General features: G+C 37.3%; 1 protein-coding gene across 1 annotated transcript; it reads right to left on the minus strand.

The window, feature by feature from the left end:
- Positions 1-2,625: 2,625 nt before the first annotated feature.
- CDC16 (cell division cycle 16) lies at positions 2,626-26,986 on the minus strand. Its single transcript, XM_008496356.2, has 18 exons — positions 26,837-26,986; positions 24,359-24,413; positions 23,243-23,340; positions 22,699-22,737; positions 20,908-21,048; positions 18,876-19,035; positions 17,971-18,065; positions 17,260-17,393; positions 15,474-15,553; positions 13,866-13,915; positions 13,129-13,202; positions 12,395-12,520; positions 11,217-11,369; positions 10,542-10,605; positions 8,869-8,930; positions 6,704-6,839; positions 5,699-5,789; positions 2,626-4,588 (listed from the first exon to the last, which is right to left on the minus strand). Exons 1-18 carry the CDS (start codon positions 26,882-26,884, stop codon positions 4,323-4,325), a joined length of 1,872 nt encoding a protein of 623 aa, XP_008494578.1. The 5' UTR covers positions 26,885-26,986; the 3' UTR covers positions 2,626-4,322.

Here is a 26,986-nt window from a genome sequence, read left to right on the forward strand (position 1 = left end):
GTGCAGAGACAAGGATTTGGACAGAACAAGAGCAGATTAAGACTAATCATGAGAGAAAGGAGGAGAAAGAAACTTTCCCTAAAGTCCTGTCTGAGAGGCAGACATCATCAACCAGCTCACAAGCTCTAACCTAATTGTTGCTGCCTAAAGAGCTGAGAGCCAAGCCAAGTCAGTCATTTCACAGATTCCTCTGATGACCAGAAAAAATCATTCACAGTCTAGGACACTTTGCATAAGTTTCTTTCTGGGTAACTTTTATTTCACTAAATGAAGGCCAGCAACAGCCAGCCAAAACCCCAATATACCTGCAGGGGCACAGTGTCATGATACACTGCCTTTACAGCACTGCCCCTTCACTGCCCCATCTTTTTCTTCTCTCTCCACACTGCCACACCGATGACACTAACTCAGCAGTGGTTTGCTTTCTTTTAACCAAGAACTGATCAGATAGAGAAAGGATTTTTAAGTGCTGGATCAGCTCCCTGATTTGTTTCACAGCATAACCACAAACATTTGTATGACTGCAACTGAAGAACTAGCACAGGCATAAGTAGATTCTTGTGGGTGGGCAGGAATGCTATAAACCAGTATTGTTATCAGAGGCAACAGATCATCAGATTGTAAATGGAGAGTGAAGAAGGTAATACTAACTTTTCTTAATCTCTTAAGCTATTTTGTCAATGAAAATAGTAGTAGCATAGAAAAAATGAAATCACCCAAGGATTATATCCATGCCTGACATCAGACAAAAGGCCTGATTTGCTAGGACACTTTTTTTGCCAACTTCCACATAGAAATTGCCACAATGTCTTACTAGAAAACCACTCCCGTTTACCAGTGCTGGACAAAGAAAAAAACAAAGATCATGTTACAGAGAAAAAGAAATTCAGCTCTTTGAGAACCTCTTGGCAATCTGAGCAGCCTCCTGGCTGCTCTGTGGGCAGCAACAAGCCTTTGCTATCACTTTACCCATGCAATGGTCTTGCATGTAATAATTCAGGATACTAAGTATAGCTGTAAAACTAACTACCAGAAGATCCTTTAGAGGATGACACTTGCTTAATACAGTATCTGTTGAGACACACTCCTTACAGTGTGTTAACTGGAGTCTTCTAGTGTGCCCAGAAAAAAATCTCCAGTTTACCTCAAACATAGAAATTCTACTGATCCACACAGAAACTACCAGATACCGAAAGAAAAGAGAACCTTGAACTTTTTAGCCACCTACACTGAAGTAAAAAAACTTGATCCTGGAAAGGAGATACATATGCTTTCTGAATTATGATTTTTCCCCCATACTCTGCTTGGAGAAAGACTTTAGCACTTAAAAATCATGGCTCATTCCATTCTTCAGGAGAACATGCAACTTTGGGTGAAGTACTTTAGAACTATGAAGTAAAACATTTTCAGTCACACTTTCAATGTCTACTTTGTTCTCATGATACCCCATCTGGAGTACTGTGTTCAGTTCTAGAGGCCTCAATGCAGGAAGTACATGGAGCTATTGGAATGAGTCCAGAGGAGGGCCACAAAGATGCTGGAGCATCTCTCTCTCCTATGAAGAGAAGCTGAGAAAAGTTGGGGTCATTCAGCCTGGAGAGAAGGCTCCAGGGGGATCTTACAGCAGCCTTCCAGTACCTGAAGGGGCTCCAGGAAGCTCAGGAGGGACTTTTTACAAGGGCATGAAGCAGTAGGACAAGGAGTAATGGCTTGAAACTGGAAGAGGGCAGATGTAGATTAGACATTAGGAAGAAATTTTTTCTTTACAGTAAGGGTGGTGAGACCCTGGCACAGGTTGCCCAGGGAAGCTGTGGCTGCCCCCTCCCCCCCCCACCCCCCCGAAGTGTTCAAGGCCAGGTTGGATGGGGCTTTGAGCAACCCGGTCTGGGGGGAGGTGTCCCTGCCCATGGCAGGAGGGTTGGAACTAGATTATCTTCAAGGTCCCTTCCAACCCAAACCATTCTACGATTCTATGAATTCTGAACTGGACAGATACTCAAATGTGTTGTGATATAAGGAATGGGCATCCATAATTCCCTAGGTAGTGCCACAGCACAATTCCTGCAGGCACTAAGCTAGAACCAAACTTGTCTACACTGCTATGGCAATGCTGGTAGGAAAGCCAGCAGAGAGAGGAAAATAGTGTGTGATATTACTGTTAAAACACAAATTCTTCCCCTAGCTTTTCCACACTTCATACCCCTGTATTTTAAAAGTCCGTGTGTGTCTAGAATCTGAGTTCACATTTAATAATGCATGGACATGTGGAAAACAGCCAGTACCTTGGACTCAAGATGTGTATGGGACCTGCGTGGCTGTGCTGCAGTCTCCTGCTCCAGATGAGGATTCATGAGAGCACTATCAGGAAAGGAGCCACAAGAATGACGAGATAGTCAGTCGTGGGGAAAAAAAACACTGGCTGAGCAACACAGTAAGCAAATAAGGAAAAAGAAAAATTAAGCATTTTGATTCACTAGGAGGTACCTCAGCCTGGCTGATGAGAATCCACAGATAAATTAAGGCCTTCTCACCTAGCAATTTCTTCAAAGTAATGGTCTCTACTAAGAGTATATTCCTTAGGATTCAGAGCCTGGCCACCGAGAACTCAATGAGCCACCAGACAGATATAGTGGGAGAAGTAGCAGTGGTTTATATTTTCCAGTTTATGCAAAACTATACAATATTAAAAAAGAAAAAAAACACCAAACAGCAACTCAAAAATTTACAGTATCAGCCCATCCTTTGATATCCATTCACTGGCAAAATTAAAAGTAAACATTTTCTAAGGTAAAAATATCAAAAATGAAAAAAGATGGACTGCTGGAAAGCAAAAATGACAGCAATGTTTAAATACAGGTACTTGGATTCAGCCCTTGTTTCCTCTTAGTTACATAAAGTGCCTAAAAAGGAACTTCATGAATCACAGTAATGTAAGGTTTTTTTATACTTTGCCACGGTAAAGTAGATGAACATTAGATGACAATAACTAAACATGCATGCTTTATGCTAAAAGTGTAATTGAAAACACATTTTCAAATGTTCCCACATGTACTGTGACACAGTGTAGATATTACGTTTCAGACCAATGATTTAATTTTGCTGACTAAAAAACAAAAATAGTTTTTTGACTTTGTAAGAAATACTTCTCTACAGAAAAATGGCTAGTTTTTCATCTGAAGTACTTAGCACTAAAGTTTGGACTGCTAAATTTCAGGAAATCTGTTCCAAACATAAAATGCCAAAACTGAGCTGGAAGTCACAGAAGAAAATACTATGACAGCTTGTAGTGTTAAGTTTTTAATTTCTGGCCCCACACAGTGACAAATGTGGAAAAGGCAAGAAGAGAAGGGAAAAATTTAGACAAAATATGTTCAACATTCATGCTATGAAGGCAAACAGACCTGTCCTGTTTAGTGGAGAAATCCCTGCTTCTGTTTTAGAGGCATATGCTTTACTTCTTAATTTTTCAGTGAACCAAAACCATTAAAAATACCACACTTTCCAGACTTGTAAAAAATGTGTATTATTCAGTTAATCCTTTGCACTGACAAAACTATGTGTAAAGAGAATGACTGTGGTCCCCTACAGTAGTGCCCTGTGGCTTACAATTTTACTGTAACACTAATTGCAAGAAATAGTGATGTATCTTCATATTTATAACATTCAAGTTTGTTGTCTAGTCAGCTTACCAAAACTAGTTCTTAAATGATCTTTCAGTAATACAATATGAATATAATGATGAACTGAAATGAATGAAGTATACCAGAGTAGCATGCTTTGTCATCAATTTAATGTACATCAAATTAGAGTCAAATGATGGAAAACTATAAAAATTCTTCCTTAAAGAATTAACAAAGTAGTTAAGTATAAAACTTCATGGATTTTTTTGGGAGGGATAGATTTACTAATAAAACATTCCTCACAGGCAGAATGACAACTCAGAAGCCACAATGATACAATATTAGACTGGCTATTCAATTTAACAGTGCTGAGAATGTTAAGTACTATTTTCAAACCTTCACAGTCTTACTGATGGCAGACACATGGATCAGTAAACAATTAAAAAAGAAAAAAAAAAGAAAAAAAGAAAAAGAAAAAAATCTATTTTTTACTTCATCATGTGTGATTAGTTTGGTAGAAATAGTCCACCATGTATACTTTTTAATCATCCTTAAGGCAAGCATTATTTTTCTGGTCTTAAGTACAGAGTTTGAATTCATATAAAAATAGCAAAATCTCGAAAGTATAACACCATAACAAAAATGCTAAAACAAACATATTATTACACTTAGACAAAATGACCTCTCTACCAGTAGTTCTGGTCATGTACTATGGTCTGACATTGATGTCTCTAACATCATATCACTTTCATTCATTTCAATCTCAAAAGTTTCTTCTAGTGGGCGACTGGTATCTGTACTTTTCCTTTGATGTGAGGTTTCTAATGTTACAATGCCACTTTCATCCAAAGTTTGTCTTTCTATGTCGAATTCTCTGAAATCCCAGGGAGGTGAAATTATGTTCTTTAATGTCTTCATTGTGTGTACATCAAAGTCATAACATCTTAATTTGTCTTTGATCTCTGTTCCTAGGAAAACAGTAAAACCATTACTTTATTCCAAGTGAACACTACCAAAAAAGGACCTCAAAGAAACTATCATCCAGAAACTACTATGACCCTCTGCCTTCAGAATGACAGGGAGCTGTTGCTGCTTAGTGACTGAAGTTTAGTAGAGTTGCTCTGAAAAAAATCTAGCAGTCTCTTTTTTGATAAAAGCACAATTCAAGACATAGAACTCAGACTCAAAAGTCTGTTTTTAGAAGCAATTGTGAATTCCCTTCCCAATTCTGTAAGAGGCTTTTTTTGTTGATGTTGTTAAGTTACACACAGCATGGTTTGCATTAATGTGTACAACACAGCTGCATGGTTCTTCCAGATGTGTGAACCACCTATATATGGTTATTTAGACAATATTAAGAAGAAACATCTGCTTCAAAATTTGGTGAAAAATCCACAGGAAAAGCAACAGACTGCACAGATGGCTCTTACTGGCTTCAGCCTCATTAACATGTTTGACAGGACGTAACCGTGTTCATTACAGATAAATCACCAAGTTCAATGAAGCAGAAATATGTCACTATAAGGTTTTTTTGGGGGGGCAGAAAGCTTTCATGGAATTATTTCAGACTATGGCAACAGAATGTTTTATTTTATGAAGTGGGGTTTTTTGTCATATACCAAGCTCTATTTTTGGAGGCAGAAGAATTTATGCTGTCTCCATGGAGCAGTTTTGACATGCTGAAAATGCATGTCAAATGCCCGTATCTCTCTACAGCAGCATGAACTGAAATCAAGTCCTATGACTCTCTAACTCCATACTTCTTTTTTTCCCCTCTTTCCTTTGGTTTAGGAGCTGCCACAGATCCGTATTTTCTACGAAACAAATTTCCACCACCTCCAATGGCAAAGTGTTTCTTTATACTGGTAAGAATTTACTGTGGTAATGCTTTAAAAACCCATTGATCATCTGCAGTTGCTAATAAGTTCAGTCTCATTTAGCCATTAAAAAACCCAAAATACAACAAAAAAACCAAACCAAATCAAACCATACTCTGCTTTGTCAGTTAACTGGGAAATGGTAGAAAGTCTCTTGATATTCAAGACTCCTCTCAGTGAGTCATGTAGTGAAAGACTTACCAATGTAGGCTTCAGAATCACCAATATACATTTCTATGCAATGTCCAAGCATTGTGACAGAAAATGTGTCATCCCTCCTAAGACCAAGGGCCTATTTGAAAAACAAAACACAAACCAGTATGAAGTATTTAGCAGCAAGTAGCACCATTTGCATCTTAAGTCTGCAATGGTTCCAAGCTCATTGTTGTGTTGTTTAACAGTGCTATTAAAGCACAGTCTTCACTGTCAGGCAAAACACTGCATCACCAAGATAGCTTCATCTGAACTGGCTGAAGTAGTAAGCAAGCAGATCACAAAAACAAAACAAGAAAACAGTACATATGCAGAGACTCATTCATAAATCATGAGGTATAATGACCGTAAAATATATTAGGAAGTTAATTTTGTATAGCTAAGCTACAATATATAACAAAATAGACTGAGGCACACCTTAAGTAACTACAACTAAATGTATGCAATACAAGCTTCTGGGTAAATAGAACAGCATCTGAATTCAAGCCAATTTAAATGCTGAAAATTCAGCTGAGGAAAATTCATTGCTACCCCATGAAAACGTGATATCACTAAAACTGTCCTGCAATAATAACATACACATATCAAATAGTAAAGGTAAATGAGATAACAGAAAACAGCATGTCTTTAAAAACAGCATGCTGTAAAATTTCTACTTCAGGGCAAAGGCTAGTAGTATTTTCATTAATTTCAGCTTCACGAGAAGTTTACATAAGTAAAATGTAAATAGCAATTATAATATCCAATAATTTATAGTAGCAAAGGATATGAGTAGTAGGTTTCACAAAGTGGCAAATTTTTGCCTAATCAACAGAAAACTTAAGGTTTTAAAAAAATACTAAGGTTATAAAATAAGCACTAATTTGGATACTGGAGAAAATGCTGGTTCTCAGTTCCAAAACCAAACCAGTATGAAACAGTAATTAACATTAACATAACAGTAATTAACATTAGCACCTACGACCACCACATTAATTTAAGCCAGTTACATACCGTATGAAAATAATCAATAGCACTTTCAAAATTCCCCATGAGACTGTGTATGTAGCCAATGGCAGAGTAAGTAGAGGCATTCTGAGGAATTAATACCAGTGCCTGCCGATGGTATTCCAGAGCTTCTTCGTATTTCCTGTTGGGATTAAAAACAGAAAATCTATTAGTAAGCTTCAGTGAAAGGTGTTCTTACAGTGTTACATCGATTCTTTCCGTAGTTCAGTGGCATGCAGTGCTGTAAGAGCTCAAACATTCTTGTTTCATATTCTGAATGTAAGAGAGTGCACAAAAGACTCATGAATATTGACAGTTTCCTTCATCAGTGTAATTGAGAAATCATTGTTCTCCTTATGCCAGGACAACAGCTGCCTACAGCTAGGCCCCACTGGAGATGATCTTTGCAATCTGATATGATAAATTGCTTTATATGTTTAATGCTGCTCATTGTAACATTAGCTTTATTTAGCTTTCATTTTCTTCCCCAGGGGAGGGAAAGAGCAGTAGGAGTCTAAATCAGTCATTGTTCAAAGTGAGGAAAGTTCTCCTGGCTTTTACAAGCCTAAAGTGCTGCACACACTGGTACTTTTTGCTATTTCCATTTTGTCCCTATCAGAAAAAAAGATTTACATTTGCCTATGATTTCTTTCAAATTCTAGCCACCCCTTCTTTGAAAATTATTCATTAATTAGACTGCTTATTGCAGTTATTTTATAAAACAAAAAATCACAGTACATTATGGCTTTAGTCAGAGAAATTAATCCTCACATTTGACACCCTTTCACCAAGTTATTAAAAATAAATATGGCAATTATCTATTTACAGAAATTTTGATGTCTATAGTTATAGAGAAATAATGCAAACAACAACACATGAAGTCATTAGAGGGCATTAAGTAACAATTGAGGCAGAAAAGTTATGCAGATGTTTGTTTGCTGCAGGAAACTTCCCGTGATGCAAATTTATTTTCAACCATAATATTTACCTATCCAATTAACTACCACTGTATTTAAATATCCTGCTTTCAAATTTCAACCACATATTGCTAATGAGTAGATGTACATACAGTAGTTTTTTTCAAAATAGCAAGTATTATGAATGCTAGTAAATTAAGTCATACAAAACTTCTAAGATGTCAAAGCATATGTAAATATCCCTTAACTTCCAACTTAATTTTCATGGAAGATGATTTACAAGGATGTAGAAATACACTAGGTTGGCTTTCTGAACATAAATGTGTTGTAAGCAGTTACCAATTTATTTAAAAAAACAAACAAACAAACAATGACATTGTATCTGAAAGAAGTACTTGAAAAAACCCTGCAATTATACTCATGAACAGATTCCAGCAGCACTGCCTCTGTCTGATCTTGGCAGAAGGGGTAACTGCTATACATCTCTATTTCATAATGAAAATGAAGACTAATTGGCAATTCAAGCACAAAGCAATTACTACCAAAGCCAAAGCAGAAGTAAAACTTGTATCTACCATAATCACATTCTCATTAGCAGCTCTGAAACAAAAATTATAGTATACACCAATTGTACAATTAAATCATGACCCCCCCCCCCCAAAAAAAAAAGATACAGTTCTAATTAAACATAGGAAAACACTGGTTAAAATCAGATGATGATAACTAATGAGAAAGTATTTCCTGATATTAAAAGTGTTAAAGCTGTGTTTGTGCTTGGCACTTTCCTTTTCTCTTCCTAGAATGAAAATTCCAGTTCTCAAAAGCCAAAAGCAGTATTTTTTTGTTCTGTTGATGAAAAATGACCATAAGCACCGATCCAAGCAATTAATCATCACAAAACTACTGTTATTTAAATCAGTGGATATATTCAAGTATATCAGGACTGGGACAGCAGCCAGTTATAATTCAGACCCATAAAAGGGTCTAAAAGTGTACAACCAAACTTCTAACAAGAATCAATAGTTAAGGAAAGGATTTCACATGAAGCATTTTAACTTGTATGTAGTAAACTGAAATTAAGTAGTGATTAGTGTATTTATATTCACAAGCTGATTTAAGGAATATTGTTCTTAGAATCATCTTCTACATTGCTCTCATGTGGTACATAATCTTGATATAAATGATAACCAGGTCTAGAGAAAACACATTTGTGCAGTGTTTGTGATAAATGTAGTTTTAGAACTCTCTCCTTACTTGAGTTTTCTGCAGACATGTCCCAAGTTGTTCAATAAAGGCTCCCACTTATCAACTGTTACCTGCAAAATAATGCAACAATTCAAACAACTACAGATTGTAACTAGATTTGTCTACTTTGGAACAAACAAATGCACCAGTCAATCCATTAATCACTGAGAAAAACATGACAAACATTTTCAATTCTTTTCAGAACACATATTTATGCTCAAAACATTTATGCAATAGCTGATTTTTCTAATTTTCCATTCTTCAAAACCAATTGAATTTCTTGACAGGGTTGGTAATAATAAACCTTTGTGATACAAACCAAATATAGTTTGTTTTCTACATAAAAATCACATCAGGTCTCTCAGCATAGGAACACTGCACCCCCAAATCATGTTCATAAAATAATCATTAATACTTAAGTTCTTTTTAATGTCTTCTTCATATTCTATCTGCTGTAAATAACTTAGCTCACTAGCAAGGCACACAGAAGGCAACCTGAGCCAACAAAATTCTGGAAACATGTTTTTCTGGTATTAAAAATAATTTGGACTCTAATACATTGTGAATTTATGATTTAAAACAATGTAAGCATACCTCTGTATCTCTGGTTATTTCAGGTATTTCCCACTCTAATTTTGAATTTCCATTCATGTGTTTATAGATCCAGTGATACAGAGAGGAATTTGGCCATGAGCATGAACTGAAGTCTGGCTACGAAATCTGTGACATTTACATGGACAGTACAACTTCAACTGCTTACAGCTAAACAACCCTACTTACATATTGGTGAGCATACCAATCAGTAGCTGTGCAGTTTGTTTTAGTAAATATGTGTCTTGCCCACATGAAGGTTACAGTTTTTTCAGTGCATTCTACTTTACAGAAAGTTTACTTTGTTCTAGAAGCAATTACATTATATTGATAGGAGGCACCATGTTAACAATTATAGCACGGTCAGGTGGCACCCTCATTAATTAAGTTTAAGCTAAAAAAAATAATGAAAACTCATCTTGAAATTCACAAGAAGCCTGTCACAAGGTGGTAACACTTTCATTAAGGCATCCTAAGTTACTCTAGTACAATGTGTTTCTTTAGACAAGATGATGACAAATAAAACAAAGAGTACTACCAGGAGGTAGAAACTCATTTGTGTGCTGTCTTTTAACTAACAACAGCATGAGAACTATAAGCACATCTCCTGACATACTTTTTGTTTGGTGGTTACTTTTAAGAAGTTAGCTAAGCATCCCTGGGCCCATTCCCACACACTGGCTCTATCTGGTAGAAAGAAACCAAATCCACACCTATGGGATTGTGTCCAAATGAAAGTGGAAGCCATACAAGAAATGGCTGACAATTAAGGTGGCAGAAACCATCTTCACACATGGTATCCAGCTCCACATTTAGGGCAAGAGCCACTGGTCTACTAAGACCCAAGGCTGAGAATGAGATCTGGATTCCATTGTCCCATCAATGTTTATTTTCTTTTAATTTCATACAGAATCACACTTTTGGCCTTTTCCTGTACCTCTGGGAGATGATACCAATACAACCCAATACACACAACAAGTTTTAATATCAAATTTATAGTGTATTGTTTCTACCTTAAGCACAGCATATTTTCTGAAAAGATATTACAGAATTTTCTGGAGTTTGATCACACATGTTATTAGGAAAAATACCTCATTTCCAATAGCTTTGATTTTTTCCAGTGCATCAAGAAACCACTTTTCTGCAGTTTTCCAGCTAGAGATTGAGGGGGTGGGGGGAAAGGAATATTAAATTAGTGAAGCTTCCATTAGCAGTATGAGAAAACTGAATTACAAGTAACAGTTCTTTGACATTATTTCATTATATGAGTGAAATTAGATGTAAAACCCACTAATTTACAATAGATATATTTTTCACACATTCCTAAAAGCTAACAAGACAAAGTTAAAAAATCAGAAGCAAACCAAGGATATTAACAAAACAGCTCTTGCATCTGTTAGTTTTTTTCAGATTATATCTGGAACCTCCTGAGCTGACAAGATCATTTGCTGTACAAAGCTTTATAGCACATGTACACTTGTGTGTGCAGACAGATGCCTTCCTGAAGCACAGAGCCACCCAATAACAGGCACATACTGTAATACTCAATCTCTGCATGTTTCTAAAGCATTTAAATATTTTCCCCATTCAGTCTGAACAAAGAACAATGCAGAAAGCAAGAATTAAGGGCAAACACCATCTAAGCTAGAACCAAAAGAAACTGTATTCTAAATCACAATATAAATGCTTTCCTAAGTCTATCTGAAAATTATACTTCAGAACAATCCACGTCTAAGATTGTATTTAATATCATTTTTCAAGCTTACTCTCCATTTTGAAATGCAACCACTCCAACTTCATGCATAACAAAAGGATCTTCTGGTGCAATGCTTAAAGCTTGGCTGAAAAACCTTTCAGCTAACTTTGAGTTGTTGGTCAAACCATATTCCAGTCCAATATAGAGCATCGGCAAGTGACACCTATTAAAAAATAAAAGTATGATGCACTTAGCTTCACAAACTACAAAGAAATGCCAAATGTGTTTGGATACGTTTTTGTACACCCGAGTAAAAATTTGATTTACATGGACTATTAAACTAAGGGGCTGTTTAAAATACTTTATATCTTTATATACAGTTATTGACAAGAATTTGCACTCCAATACAGAATTGAATCTTGCTTGGCAGTAACACTTATTTTGTTAATGCTTTAGTTATGAAGGTCTTTTTTTTCCCTTTATCTTCTGCTTACAAATGAAATATGGAAGAAGTATCAGTAAAGGGATTACTTTTACCAATAACTACAACTCAATACAACAGTTTTATATCAACTACTCATTTTACAAACTTCTCCAGATAATGAAACAGCTGTTCAATATATTACTATACAGCAGTTTATGAACTGGTATGACAAATATTATTCCAAAGTTTCAGAGAACTCTCAGGTAGAACACAGTTTATCTAAATAGAAATCTTAATTTCAGAACTAAAAAAAACCTGAACGAAATAAGAAAGTCACAACAACAATTTGAGTACAAATTATCCAGTTAAATGCAGATGACAAAATATCTGGGTTTTTTTCTCCTTTTGTCTCTACCAGGTAATTGTTCCAAATGTATTCCTATTGTTTAAAGGGATGTAGGTCAATTTTATATGCTACTTATAGAATCATAGAATCATAGAATTGGCTGGGTTGGAAGGGACCTCAGAGATCATCAAGTCCAACCCTTGATCCACTACCACTGCAGTTACCAGACCATGGCACTGAGTGCCACATCCAGTCTCTTTTTAAATATCTCCAGGGATGGAGAATCCACTACTTCCCTGGGAAGCCCATTCCAATGCCTGATCACCCTCTCCATAAAGAAATTCTTTCTAATATCCAACCTAAACCTCCCCCGGCACAACTTAAGACCGTGCCCTCTTGTCTTGTTGAAAGTCGTTATAGAATAATTTCCATTTAATTTTAATTTTAGTTTTTTTGAATATGACATTTGTTGACATACCCTTTCATGAGCTGTGCAGCTGTGAAGTATGCAGCCATTGCCTGGTCATGCTCACTCTCAACTGCAAACGAATGTCCATATGCTATCCATGCAGGTCCATACGTTCTCTCAAGTGTAGTAGCTTTGCTAAAAACAAGAGCACGTCACAAGCAAACACACCTGGAATTACAATTTCATCTGCTTCAGACAATTACTTAATGTGGCATAGCATTGCTATGTATCTATTAAGATAATGTTCTGAAAGGACCAGTGTGGTTAAACACTGTTAAACAAAGTTCCAAAGTTCAACGAAGTATCACACATTTTCAAGAATTCACTATTATTTCTACTGCTGTTCATGGACAGCAGGAATTATTTGATATTACTAAATATAAATAATTATATATTTATTACATATTTTATAAGGAGAAGGACTCAGGGATGTTGGGTAACCAGAAGCTTAACATGAGCTGTCAATGTGTGCCTGCAGCTCAGAAAGCCAACTGTGTCCTGGGCTGCACTGAAAGAAGCACAGACATATAAGTCTTTAGATTATTTTTAAAGCACTGAGAAAGTTGAGGTGTAAGTTGCTCCACTAAAAAAAGGGTGCCAACAAAAGGCATATATAGTAGCAACCAGTTTATGAAGGTGTCTGTTTGCTTTATGAGCTTACAAGCAATCATGAACATTAAATATTTACTTAGCCAGTGAGCAACAGATTCACTAAGAAAAACTGTAAAAAAAAAAAAAATTACCTGAGATATCTTCTGGCATGCTCATTTTTGTGGCCAACCATGAGATAGTAGCATCCTACTGCAAACCATGACACCTACACATTAAAATAAAAATAGCATATTAGATATACCATGCTGCTTTTAGTGAAACATCACTATAGGTAACACAAATCAGAGGAATGGGTTATAATTAGAGATATTAGGAACATTTTCACTGAAATCAGAGTTAGCTTTTAAAATTATTTGATACCACAGAAAAGCAGTAACTGCCAACATGCATGTCTCTAACTGAGTTTGTTCAGCCTCATGGAGAGCTAAGTGGAAAGCTTATTGCTGTCTTCAGTTCTTTAATGGTAGGGAACACAGGAGACACAGAGAGACTTCTTCAGCAGTGTGGTGATGGAATGGCAAGAAATGGGGAAAAGTTGCAACACGGGAAGTTCCCACTCAGCAAAGGAAAACAGTTTTCATCATGAAGGTGATAAAACCTTGGAAAAGGTTGCTTAGAGAGGCATATACATTTATCACTGTAGAATTTGTCTGAAATTGTCTTTCAAACTGAATATCTCACACTGAACATTTTTTTTTAAATAAGGAACCTTGGTGCACAGAAGATAAAAGGATTGAACCATTTTTACAAGCTCTGTGCAAAAACAGGTTTTTCATTCTGTTGCTCAAACTGACACAACTTTTGTGTGCTTTCATCTAGAAAAAAACCCCAAAAAACTATTTGGTAATGAAGGTTTAGAACAACTTACAGGATTATTTGGGTACAGGTCCACCAGTTTGTGAGAAAGATAGAAAAGCTCTACATAGTGGAAAGAAATAAGAAAATTAAAACGTGCTAAAATGTTCAGACATTTCAAATACTTTAGCTTTCTAGACAAAATATCCAAAACATCTAAAGTTATTAATGCCCAAGTGAAAAAAAAAAGTTCTCTTCAGTGATAATACTTCAAACTGCCTCAAAATAGATTACTTCTTTACTAACTAAAAACAAAACAAAATCAAAAATTCCCAAACAACCCGTAAGTCTTTGCAGCAGATAAGCATCTATACATCCCACCCCTAATGAATTCTTCAACAACTTAGACCATTAACATACGTTAAATTAATTGCCTGCAGTAAAATTACCTAGTAATTAGTTAAATTAACTACTAAATAATGTAGTTAAATTGCTGTAGTATTACACTGGAATGTATCTTGCCAAGATAAAACACTATTGAACTTCCTATATCTGAAAGTTTTCAGACAGTGGTTATATCAATTTTAAAGTAGAATCCTGTGCATTAATATGCTGAAAATAGGACAAAATCAAATAATTTATTATATTATTTGGAATAATTCTAAGTTACTATTTTTCTAATAAAAGCAATTGTTCTGGTTATTACAATAACTTACAACAGATTTTCTAACAGCAGAAGTAATCAGATACACGGTAACAATTCCGTTGTGTAGGTAACTTCAAAAGGAACAGCATTAAGGTGCATAAAATTTGTATTTCTTCAGAGTACAGGGCTCTTAAATTGATGAGGTGTACTCAAAGGTGTAGGTTGCACCATTTCCTGGCTTCAGAAAATCAAATGTGGCTTAAAAAATATCAGTTTCTTTGGGAAATGCTTCTCAAGGCAGGCTCAAAAGATTTAGGTCAGATGTTCTTAACTATCAAGTAACTGAGAAGTATATTGACTAAACACTGAGAAGTATTCATACGCATAATGACCTATTTGTGCACAGACCATGCAGCATCCTTTGAAAGACTGCAAATGACATGAGCTCCTAATTGTGTTTTACAATTGCTTTTAAAGACATTCAATCTCCTCACTTAATTTGGATGTTTAGATGCAGTCTGAAGTAAGAAAAAGCTGCAAACAAGCTACTCTTGTAGTTCCAGCAAAGGTGCTCTCTGATTATTAACTTCTTTGAACTAAAAGGACACTTTCACAACAGTGACAGCAAGAATAGTATAATAGTATAATATGGCTAAAGAAAGTCTACCCAGGCATACACACTACTGAAGAGTTCCTTATAGTCTAAATTAATATATTTTGTTTTGCTGTTGATCAGAAAAAATACACCTAGATGCTCAAGGAAGATCACCTCAAAACAGAAATCAAGTAGAAATGAAGCAGTGTAAACTCACTAACTTTCTGGCTACATAGCCCAGTGGTTAAGACAGTGACACTCAAATCATGGATAAATAAAGATTGCACAACTACTTTCTGCTGCCCCACTGTCAGCTCCAAAACTCCCTTTTTGACAGCTACCACTGTTTTCTTGAAACTGCAGGTAATTAGCATAATTAATTCTTTTTTAAAATTGAAGCTTTAAAGGCTTCTCTTGACTCACTAAATGTTGTTTCTTACCATTTGCTTTATTAAGCTCCACAAGTGTCCCTATATGCACAGGTAAACAATTTGCATGGAAAGGATCTTTTTCCATTACTCTAAAAGAAAAACAAAACAAATAAAAAAAATCTGCAATGCACATTTAGAAAACTGTAATATCTTATAAGCAAGCTGCTGTTACAGTGTGTAATGTTTCAGTTACTTACCACTTTAGGCACTGGAAAACTATTTGTGACTAGAAGATAGCCTTTATTCTGCTGTTAATGGTCATCTTAAGACCAGAAAAAATACTATTAATTTAACCTAACAGAAGAGGATAACAGAAAATTCTGGCAAGCTGAACATACAACCAGAAAAGCAAAACACAGTACACATTTGCAGGTCCCTTCGAATTTAACCAGTAAACAGCAACAACATATCTGTTCGTCTTTTCCATATATTTGGCAGCAACTTTCATGCAATACTCCTCAGCCATCTGAGATCAACACTAAGCAGTATTCCTTGGGAAATATTTAACTCAGTTCTAAATTTTTAAAAAAAATTTAAATTTTTTTTTTAAAATTTTTTTAATCTCAAAGACAACAGACTACATGCAGCACGTGGCTTGTAGGCACGTGACCTTTCTTTAAGTGTTGTAAGCATTGGCATTTTGTAAACTGACCAAAAAAAAAATAATTCTTGAAAACTATTCACAGAATCTCTTAAATCAGAAGAACAGCATTATGACTCCATTCTCTGAGAAGCATGCTTTGAAATAGTTAAAAATAGCAACCAAATTCTTTAAGATGTTCAAAGTATTTAAAAGGAAATTTCCCTCTTTTTTTTTTTTTAATGAGTCTTAGAAGTCACATGGACTTCACAGATTCATTTCCAAGCTCCAGCATCTATGCTAATTATGCTAATCTCCTCCTTAGGAGACACTCTGCTATTTCCTGTTAGACAGAATGTGGCAATCAAGTTTCAGAAACTAATATGCAATAATGCAATTTTATTGACCTAACTGAAGCAATTTATTTCAACAGGATCATGATTTTACTCAGGTGTTTAAGTTCATCCTGCCAGCATTCTCCACACCCTTCCCAAAAATCTAGCCTGTACTGGGTTCCATAGGATAGTCTACATAGTGATGGCTTGCTTCAGCTTAGAAAAAGCTGAACTATAAAACAACAACAAAAAAAAGCCAACACAATAAAACAAAAATAAACTTCTATTTTACACCACTAATACTCTGCAGTACAGACACTAAATGCAGTTTTCTTAAAAAGGCAGTTGTCAGGCCAGCAGAAAAAAATAGCTTCAGACCTATGTGTTCAGATTTACAGTCACTGAGAAGCAATCAGTGTTGTTGTTCTGTCCCACCTGACGACAGCAGCAATCTGTCTGCCCAGGATGGCTAAAAGCTAAAATGCAACATTTTGCACATCAAAATTAACATAACTTTTAATCAGTAAGTGAAATCACACTGCCTAATGAATTGATCCAAATCTATTCATTCTGAAGGCTAAACAAGTAGGTAGAGAACACACAAAACTGAAGGTACCAATATGTGGAAGAGTATGGATGAAGGGAAGTGCAGCACAATGCTGATTAACTGGAGTTTTGCTCTGGACTGTTCTGCTACATATCACAAAAATAACTTGGATTGCCAGACACAAACTACACATTTTAAACACCTTAAACTTCGTATCAAATTGTTATGTATGTTGATGCACTGAACAATGATATTCTAATGATCTAAGTCCAGATATAACTACTATGCTTCACTATATGAAATAAAAAACTTAAGTTTTTTTTGTATACTTACACTGAAGTAAGCTTGTAACACATTTTAAAATCACAGTTATAATAATGTCTTTCAGCTAAGGATACCACCACATCCAGGTTTTCCTGGAGACCATCTACTGATTCAGGAATCAGTGTTTCACTGGGTTTATTATACTGAAAGACAAAAGAAACACAATGTGAAACAACAATCAATCTGAAATCAGATGACATTAAGTGTTACTATTTTTAGTTCTACAAGAATATTTAAGAAGCATCAAGCTGCTTAGAATTTTTGGCTTTAACTCCATAAAACGTATTTTATAAGATGGTTCTTTATAACATACTTGGAAGTTGATTAAGAACATGCAAAATGTTTGTCAGTGTCACCTTCTTAAATATAAGTTGCAGAAATTAATACTGAGCAATACAAAGCTGGCTTTCAGTGCTCTCACATTATCTTTGGAAAAAATAGTCTGGAAAAATGTTTCTATATTAAATCTTCTTTTTTCCACCTAGAAGTTTGTCAAGAAATAGCTAAAAATAAGCAGAATTTCAAGAAAATGAGTTTATACAAAACTATTATACTACTCCCAAAAAGTGGTATATTCTGCATTATCAATTTTAAAGTAAACAAAACTACAAAGCCCTTACTTATCCCAGTGGTCTGAATAAGCCGAAGCCAAGAAAATTTACATCTGAAGTCAAGACTTTCAATCATATCTCCAGCTTTTTAGTCAGTTTTGGAATTTACCTTTTTCAATTTGTTCTCAAATAAAAAGTGAAGCAACTCTTGTTCTTCTTCTGTACATTGTCTACTAAGAGGTAGAGATTCAAGAAGTTCTTTTTCTGTGTGAATTGAAAAAAATGGAGGTTATTTTACAGAAGAAACAGCAAGGTCCAACATTTTAAGAACATAAGAGATGTAAAGAATTCTATGATACTTATCCCAAAATTACAACACAAATACATTAAAACAGAAAATGTTACTAAATATGGAAATTAATTATTACAGTCTTAATTTTTCCTTCTACACTTTCAAATAAAATTTAACAAAGATGACATAACACACCACTATTTTTATTTAGTCTACATGTCAAATCTTATCACTAAGAATGCCATTTTAATAATGCCTACTGTAAGTAAACAAACACCAGCAGGGTTTTGTGGATTCAAAGACTGTGAACTTGAGGAAAAATGCTGTTTAGGCTGGGCAAAGACTGTGGGAGCGTCCAGAGCTAACAAACAGGACAGGTGGCTTCCTTTATTTTCTTCTCATTATTAGTACTGCATGCCTGAAAAATGAAGCTTAAATGTAAATTTGAGCAGATTATAATTTGCACTCATTTGAAGGAGAGTTGCCCAAGGAAGCTGTTGCTGCCCTCTCCCTAGAGATGTTCCAGACCAGGTTGGATGGGGCCTTGAGCAACCTGGTGCAGTGGGAGGTGTCCCTGCCCATGCAGGGGGGTTGGAACTATATGATGTTTAAGGTTCCTTCCAGCCCTAGCCATTCTATGATCCTGTGATTCTTACATTAGCTATTCTTAACATTTTAATGTCTCTTCCTTGTAGTGTTGCTATAACCTTTATCCAGAAAAAAAGGCATATTTAGAAAGTACTTAAAATGTATTTGTATTTGAGAAATACTGCTATCCAGACCTTCTTGTGCCGTGAGCATGTGGTGGGACGTTAAAAGATCAAATGCTTCAAAGCAGTAAACATCAAGCTTCAAGGCTTCTTTGTAGCTGTATGTTGCTAGGGTTCTGTTATCCAAAGCATCATAGATCTTCCCTCGCAAAAGGCAAATAGAGCTCTTGATCTGGTGGAAAAGCAGGGCTGGAGGTCAAAGACTGAATCAATGTTTGCAATTTGGTTTTGAGCACAAATCAAATGGGCTCCCTGAAAAGTAAAAAGCATTTCATGTGTGATGGAACCTGGTTTTCTAGTGCTGGTTTTGAATAAATAGTCTCTACTATCTTAAAAAAAAACAACCCACAATCAAATGAATGCTTTGTAAGGGTATCTACCACCAAACAAACACATGCTTGAAATAAGCAGAAGGACAGAGTTATCTTTTCTACTTCTGGCATCCAGCTCTCTGATACACAGTTGTAAACTATACTGAATTCTCCTTACACTGAGTATCTTGACTATATCTTCCCCTTATCACTTCCCCTGTTCACAATTATCACTTCCAAAGGCAACTGTCTACTTTGTTGACAGTTAAACCACATGGTCCATGCAAGACTCACCCAACAGAGGTGAAAAAGGCCAAATCAATGGACTCAACTACTTTAAGCAGAAAAGTGTATCTTTCTTTTCAATTAAAAACATAGATGCTTCCAAAATGAAGGTAGTAAAAGATCATTATTACCATAAAGTTTTGCTAAGATGTGCAATAACTAACATGTCCTTTCAAAAATCCACAGATGTGTGTTCAATTCCATCAGAAGAGCACAGAAGTGTAAGTTATTTGGAGAAAGTTAACACATTACCCATCTATATGAACAGGCTAAGCAGACAGACCACCTCCCTCAGGAGTCCACACACTAGCAGCAAGAAAGCTGCATTAACAACTAAAGAAACCCAGGGGGCTGCTACACTGTCAATCTTGTTACCAGCTCAGAGCAGTCATTCTTACTGTGGAACTAATGTCTGTGATAACTAATCAAACTAAACTGAAAAAGCTACATTCCTAGAAAAGAAGTTGATCTAAAATTTCTTGTAGCAGTACCTACTTCAGTAGTTCTCTCCTTTGGCAAACCAAACCCATCCTTGCTTCCTGCTTCTCACTCATTTGTGATGGCAAGGACTGATGCAGTTGAGTTTTTTGACCAGATTATTTTTTGGTCAAAGTACTTCCCCAGTTTATTTCAGTAAGCAGGGCCACAGTACCATGAAACAGGGAGCAAGAAAGAGCAGCCAAAGCTGAATACTTCTTCCTTTGTTTCAGTGGTAGCTTAAATATTCCCATTCAGGTGCAATGCAGAAACTGAGTCTTATTCTCTTCTCCTTTAAAATCAGTTGACATAGATGATTTAACGCATTCTGCTACTTCAGTCTTACAGGGAGAATGCTGTTTGCCAGATGCCTTCACTGCAGTTTCAGCTAAAAAACCTCAATTCAAAACTCTGGAAGTAAAGAATATTCCTCCTACATGTGGTACCAATCCCTTTTAAGGGATCTTATGATAAGGATTTTTTCACTGAGCTTCAAAAACTTCATCTTCACAACGCTTAATTTTCAGGTGTGATAAAAAAATAACCCACTGAGAAAAACACTTGAGTGATTAAGGAAACAGTAAAATTACTAGAGAAGAAAACTTGCTTTATCTTAGAACAGGCAGCCTAATTGAAAGAAATGTTAGTTTACATTGTGAGACTGAAACTGCAACATAGACCCAAGAGACTTTAAAAAAACAAGGCTAAATCATGAACTTCCTGTGGAATCTCTGCAAAGAATTTATTAAAAGCTTTTGAAAAGCATTTCTCATTTTTGCAAATCAAGTTATTCTCATACATGTGAGCTAACACATGACTATTCTCATGACTGAAAATAGAACAAAACAGCATTTTTAAAAATTATTTTATCCAAAAAAGAAAGCTTAAACAGAGTTTCAGATTCATACAGCTGTTAAATCACTTTACACATTTTTTTTCAGTTGTATTATTTGCTAAAAAATGTCACTTACAGAGGATTGTGACATCTCCCAGTCTGTGGCAGAGTCTTTCAATCCACTTTCATCCTTCAAGTACTTTTCAAAAAGTCGTTTGTTGATTGGCTCTTCCATATCAAGAATATCCAGGGCCTGTTGATGTTCTTTTGCAGCATACTAGCAAAAATGTGCATGTAAAAAAACAAGGTTGGGATTTGAAACATCTGTACATAAAGCACCAATAAATGCAGTGTCACAACCAGTGATTATCAGGAGATTTTGCATGCATGTTCTTATTTGGACACATCTTTAAAATTACAATTTTAGTAGCCACGAGAAATACACAAAAATTTACAAAATTAACAGGTACAGAAAAATCTATTGTTTGTCATTAAGCAGTCACAGAAGCAGATATATTTCTAAAAATAGTCAGTACAGGTTTTAATAAAATACATTGATCTTTTTCTGGAAGAAGCAGATTATTCTATTTCAAACATTTATATTTAATCTAACAATTGACTCCGATTTCCTATGAAAGCACTGCATTTTACTGCTTACATATCACATTTTACACTGAAGTATATAGCTGCTAACTATATTTATACAACCATCAGTCACATTTAAAATTCCAAGAATGGTGACTCCACTACCTCCCTGGGCAGCCTGTTCGAATGTGTAATCACTCAGTAAAGAAATTATTTCTAATATCTAGTCTAAACCTCCACCAGAGCAACTTCAGCCCATTTCCTCCAGTCCTATCATTGTTCACTTGGGAGAAGAGGCCAACACCCACCTCATTACAACCTCCTTTCAGGTGGCTGTAGAGAGCAATAAGGTCTCCTCTGAGCCTCCTCTTCTCTGAACTAAACATTACCAATTCCCTCAATCTCTCCTCACAGAGAGAGGAGTTCTCCAGACCCTTCACCAGCTTGGCTGCCCTTCTCTGGACACATTCCAGCAAGTCAATGTCCTTATTGCAGTGAGGGGCCCAAAACTGAACACAGTACTCGAGGCGTGGTCTCACCAATGCCAAGTACAGAGGCACAATCACCTCCCTTCTTCTGCTGGCCACACTATTCCTGACACAAGCCAGGATGCTGTTGGCCTTCTTGGCCACCTGGGCACTCTGCTGACTCATATTCAGCCAGGTACCAACCAGCCCCCCCCAGTCCTTTTCTGCTTAGCAGCTTTCCAGCCAAAGCTCCCCAGGTCTGTAACGTTGCATGGGCTCATTGTAACAAAAGTGAAGGACCCAACACTTGGCCTTCTTAAACCTCATTTTATTGACCTTGGACAATTGGTACAGTCTGTCCAGGTCCCTGTGCCCTCGACCAGATCAACATTTCAACCCAACTTGGTGTCATCTCCAAACTTGCTGAGGAAGACTCAATCCCCTCATCTAGATCACTAATTAATTGAACAGCACTTGCCCCAAAACTAAGCCCTGAGGAACACCACTGGTGACCCGCCACAATCTGGATTTAACTCCATTGACTACAACTCTCTGGGCCTGGCCATGTGGCCAGTTTTTAACCCAATAAAGAATATATATGTCTATGCCAAAAAACCACAAGGGCTCGTCCGGGATTTGAACCCGGGACCTCTCGCACCCTAAGTGAGAATCATACCCAGCCAATGTTGCTCCCAATTCCCCTCCAGTGATTGAACCAAAGGTTAAAAAATAAAATAAAATCAATCACCTATTAAAAATTTCAACCTGTTATTGTAATGAACATAAACATCTACACGGCCTCTCAGGTCCCTCATCTTCCCAAGGTACATCCTTTATTTAGTTTGGTTTTAGTAAAGGTTAAAACAGGTACTCACATGGCATCTCGCTGCAAGGTAGCGACACGCTTCATATAGCTGAAAGAAAAGTTTCACACTATTAGTTATAAAGAAACAGCATGTTTACTGACACTGCTAAACTCCTTTTTGCTCTATCTTTTTTCAGCTGTATGGCTTTACCATCTCTTTCACCTCCATGAATCTTCACTGGCTAAAATGGCTCAGTCTGTAACAGTTTCTCTACTATTAAAATCACAAAAAAATCACTTGCTTCGCTTTTGCCTTCACCACTCATTAGTAGAGCAGGAAGAGAATTCATATAACTACAGCTGAAGTGACACTACACCTTCCCATACCTGCTGCAGGTACATCCTTGCACCCCTTCTCTTTTCCATGACCCTATTTGGAGACAAGAGTGTCAATCTACAACTAAATACAGAACTATACTTGGTTCAGATAAACCACGCAGGTTTTTAACCACTTTTCCCACCAACCTTACCCTCTAATGGAGAGGTAGTCACTATGGCTAGCAGCAGAAGTTCAGAAGTAGTAAAACCAGAAGTTTTTGACTAAAATGACTCACCTTATCCAATTTACGTGAGCGAAGGGCATGGGCTGCCCTATGATATTGAGCTGTTAAGTAAAGACACTGGGCCAACCAGTAGATATCCTGTGGCTCCTCTAAAAAAAAAAAAAAGGGACAGATTACAAACCATCAATTTATTATATACTTTCACTTTCATACTCAATATTCACTTTTGCTTCACTAGAAAATTGTCTGTTCCCTAACCTAGCATCTTATTGAGCTATGGAAGTTTATATATACATATATTTAAATATGTGAATAAAAATTTAAGAGTATCTATCAGTGACAGATTAAAAAGAAAAAAAAAACCAGATTTTAACTTAAAGACAGCAGACAGTGCACTGGAGAGTGAAAACAAAGAATCTCATGCATACTAGAGGTATGTCAGAAGGAGAGAACTTCCAACCCAAACCATTCTATGACTCTATGATACAGATATTAAAAAAAAACAAACCAAAAAGACCCAATTGTAGGTTAGCCTGTCCTTGGACACAGGGCAGAAAACAAACAAACAAACAAACAAACAAAAAAGACAACACAACCAAAAATTGCCTCTCTGAAGAGATTGGTCAGGTAACACCAGTGAAAGTGAAAGCACTAGAATTCAGCTTAAAGTTATAACTGCAGAGTAGCTTAGTTCCCTCCTACTTCATTGGCAACCAAAGTTTTTGTGGGATAGAGCCCCTGGAATCCCTTAAGAAGTGAAAACAGACCATAGCTGTGGGCAGACACAGGCTACCAGCATCGACTCACTGTGTAAAATCAGCTTTCTACTTGTCACCCTGAAGAACACTGAGACCTGTAGGAAACCACCACTGTCTCTCATAGCTCATTCTTTATTTTTGGTCTCTTAAGGTAGGCAAATCTCTAGGTTTGACCAAACATAAATTTTAACACAGAGTTCTAAATGGAAGGAAGATTGGCCCTGCTCTACTTGGAAAAATGGCATTCCAAAGATCTCAGAAAAGCACTTCTGCCCAACTCAAAACTTCAACATTTATCCACACAGCTTTAGAAACAAAAAACAAACACACAAAACAAACAAAAACCCCAAAGAACTAAACCAAAAGAAAATACTATCATTAAGAAAGTAATGAACAACACTGAACTTACCATGAGACAGTGAAGCTACTTTGTCTGCCCAAAACAGGGCACTTTGATACTGCTGCTGTAAAAGCATGACAGAAATAATTAGTATGTATTTAGGGCTAGCTTTCCTGGATTATTTTGAAAGATATTGTACACCATTCACATTTAATATCTTATGCTTGTGGTCTCTAATTAATGACAGTCCATATCTGAGATCTTAAGAAGTTCAAAAATCTCTAAAAAAGAGCCAGTACTCTAACTTCTAAAGGATATTAAAAAAAGTAATTTGAGGTGATATTGGTTATTTATTTTTTAATACACTGCAAGTTTCTTTCACCAAAAGGTATATAGTACATAAGTACTGCAATAGATTGATTTGCTACCACTGAAAAAGTAGGAAGAATCCCCCCCTCCTAGTTAAAATACAAACACTACATTTTGGAAGCAAGAGAATACTGTATTTCAAAAAAGGACATGTAAATTACTCCAGGAAACTTCAGCAGCACCATCTCTGATCAAGAAATTTTTGTTCTTCAGTCAAGATGCTTTAACCTCAGACAAACCACAACACCTGTATCAATTTCCCCTTACCCTTGTGTCACTGCTTAATGCTGGGATGGCAATTAACCAAATGATGCCCTATCCTGGCCCAAACCAGGACACCTTAGATGCACAGTTCCACAATTAATCTGCAGTTCAGAAGTGAGTGAAATAGAGAAGAATGGTTTTACAGGTATATCCCACTAACTCAGGAAAGACTGCCATCACATTTAGGGTGCTAGGCTAAACCTTATAGAATGGGCTGGGATTATACTCCCAGAAGATCATCAGCAGCTACTGTTCTTTGTTATCCTTCTCCATGCTATCAGGCATAATATGGCCCTCAGGATCTGCTGGACATTTAACAGATAGGCTGCCATTGCAAGGATTTCCAGTATGACAAAAACTCTTTAACCTAGACCTAACTTTAACTTGACATTACATTTGTGGCATTTGTTTACAATAGAGGCTGTTTTGTGGGTTTGGAGTAGAGGTTTGTCAGACTCTTCTGAAAGACACATTGATGTTATAACACTCATTGCAATGCACAACACTCCACGACCTATATGATCTCTTCTATCCTGTGCGTCCACATCTACTGCTTGGTGGGGATTAAGAACACTCAGCAAAATAGTCAAGAGAATAGTCTGGTTTCAGTCTTCACTCAGGAAGTAAAAAACCACAACAAAACCTCACCAAAAAAGAAAATAAAGAAAAAAAAAGCCACATATGCAACAGCTGCCTACAAAAATTGAGGTGTAAGTAAATCTCTCAACATTACAAAAGAAGGGCACCATCACAGGCCTAGAGAGCATTACACAACTTCTGTTGAGCAGTACCAAAAAGTGACTACTGTACAAAAAAAGCATTTTCATGCTCTTCAGGATGCTCCTTCCTCAGAACTGCTCAAATGTTTACACAGCTGCATGCCAAGCAGCTAGGTGAACCAGTTACAGGCAAACGAGTGCTGTAAAACAACACAAGAAAATCTGCCGAATTAATTTAGGTCCCCAATCAATATTCCAGTCAGACTTGCCGGCCACACACACACACGTCTTAAGTTGTGCCAGGGGAGGTTTAGGTTGGACATTAGAAAGAATTTCTTTACGGAGAGGGTGATCAGACATTGGAATGGGCTGCCCAGGGAAGTAGTGGATTCTCCGTCCCTGGAGATATTTAAAAAGAGACTGGATGTGGCACTCAGTGCCATGGTCTGGTAACTGCAGCGGTAGTGGATCAAGGGTTGGACTTGATGATCTCTGAGGTCCCTTCCAACCCAGCTGATTCTATGATCTGTGCTAAGGGAAGGGATGGGTTTTTCTCAGTAGCTATGCTGGCATTCATTCTTTGAACCAGAGCAGTTTCGTGCTACGCTTAATCTAATTTATTAATGCATTTTTCCTGTTGTGTTTTGCTTGCCCTGCAGCAACACAATTGCTGAACCCATCGACAAGGCCTGCCCTTCCACCAGCAGCCTGCAGCGCGGCAGCTCGGGACGACGGGGATTTATCATCACCGGGTGAGCGCGGCCCAACTCGCACAACCCGGGCGGGAGGGATCCTGCAAACACGGGAGCCTTGCCCTTCCCTCAGCTGCCTTCCATTCCCCCTTCTCATCCTTCTCCTCCTCCAAACGAGGAGGAAACCACAACCCCCCCCCTCCCTTCCCTTCCCCTCCCCAGCAGCCACACGCGAAAACCGCACAGGCGGCGCTCCCGCCCCACCGCGCTCCTCTCCCCCTCCTCTCTCTTTCACTTCCCAGAGGAAATGGGGCATTATTTCAAACCCAACTCCCCTCCCCGGCCACAGAGCCTTCCATCCACTCCCCAGGCCTATCTCCCACCCGGGACCCGGGCTAGGAGCGGCTTTTCCTGAGGGAAATCCAGCGGCCCGTGCGCCCCTTCCCCGGCAAACCCCACCCCGCACCAACGGCCGCTGTCCCCCTCACCCCTCCGGCCCTCACCTGGTCGATGTACTGCCGCACCCGCTTCCTCAGCCGCTCCAGGTTCATCCTCCCGCCCGGGTCGGTGGGTGCAGCTGGAGGGGAGGGAGCCCAGGAGCCGCGCTGACAGCCCCGGCCTCTCCGCCGCCCGCACACCGCTAAGCCCGGCCC

This window comes from Calypte anna, chromosome 1 (assembly GCF_003957555.1).
Source record: "Calypte anna isolate BGI_N300 chromosome 1, bCalAnn1_v1.p, whole genome shotgun sequence".
In the NCBI taxonomy this organism is placed as follows: Eukaryota; Metazoa; Chordata; class Aves; order Apodiformes; family Trochilidae; genus Calypte; species Calypte anna.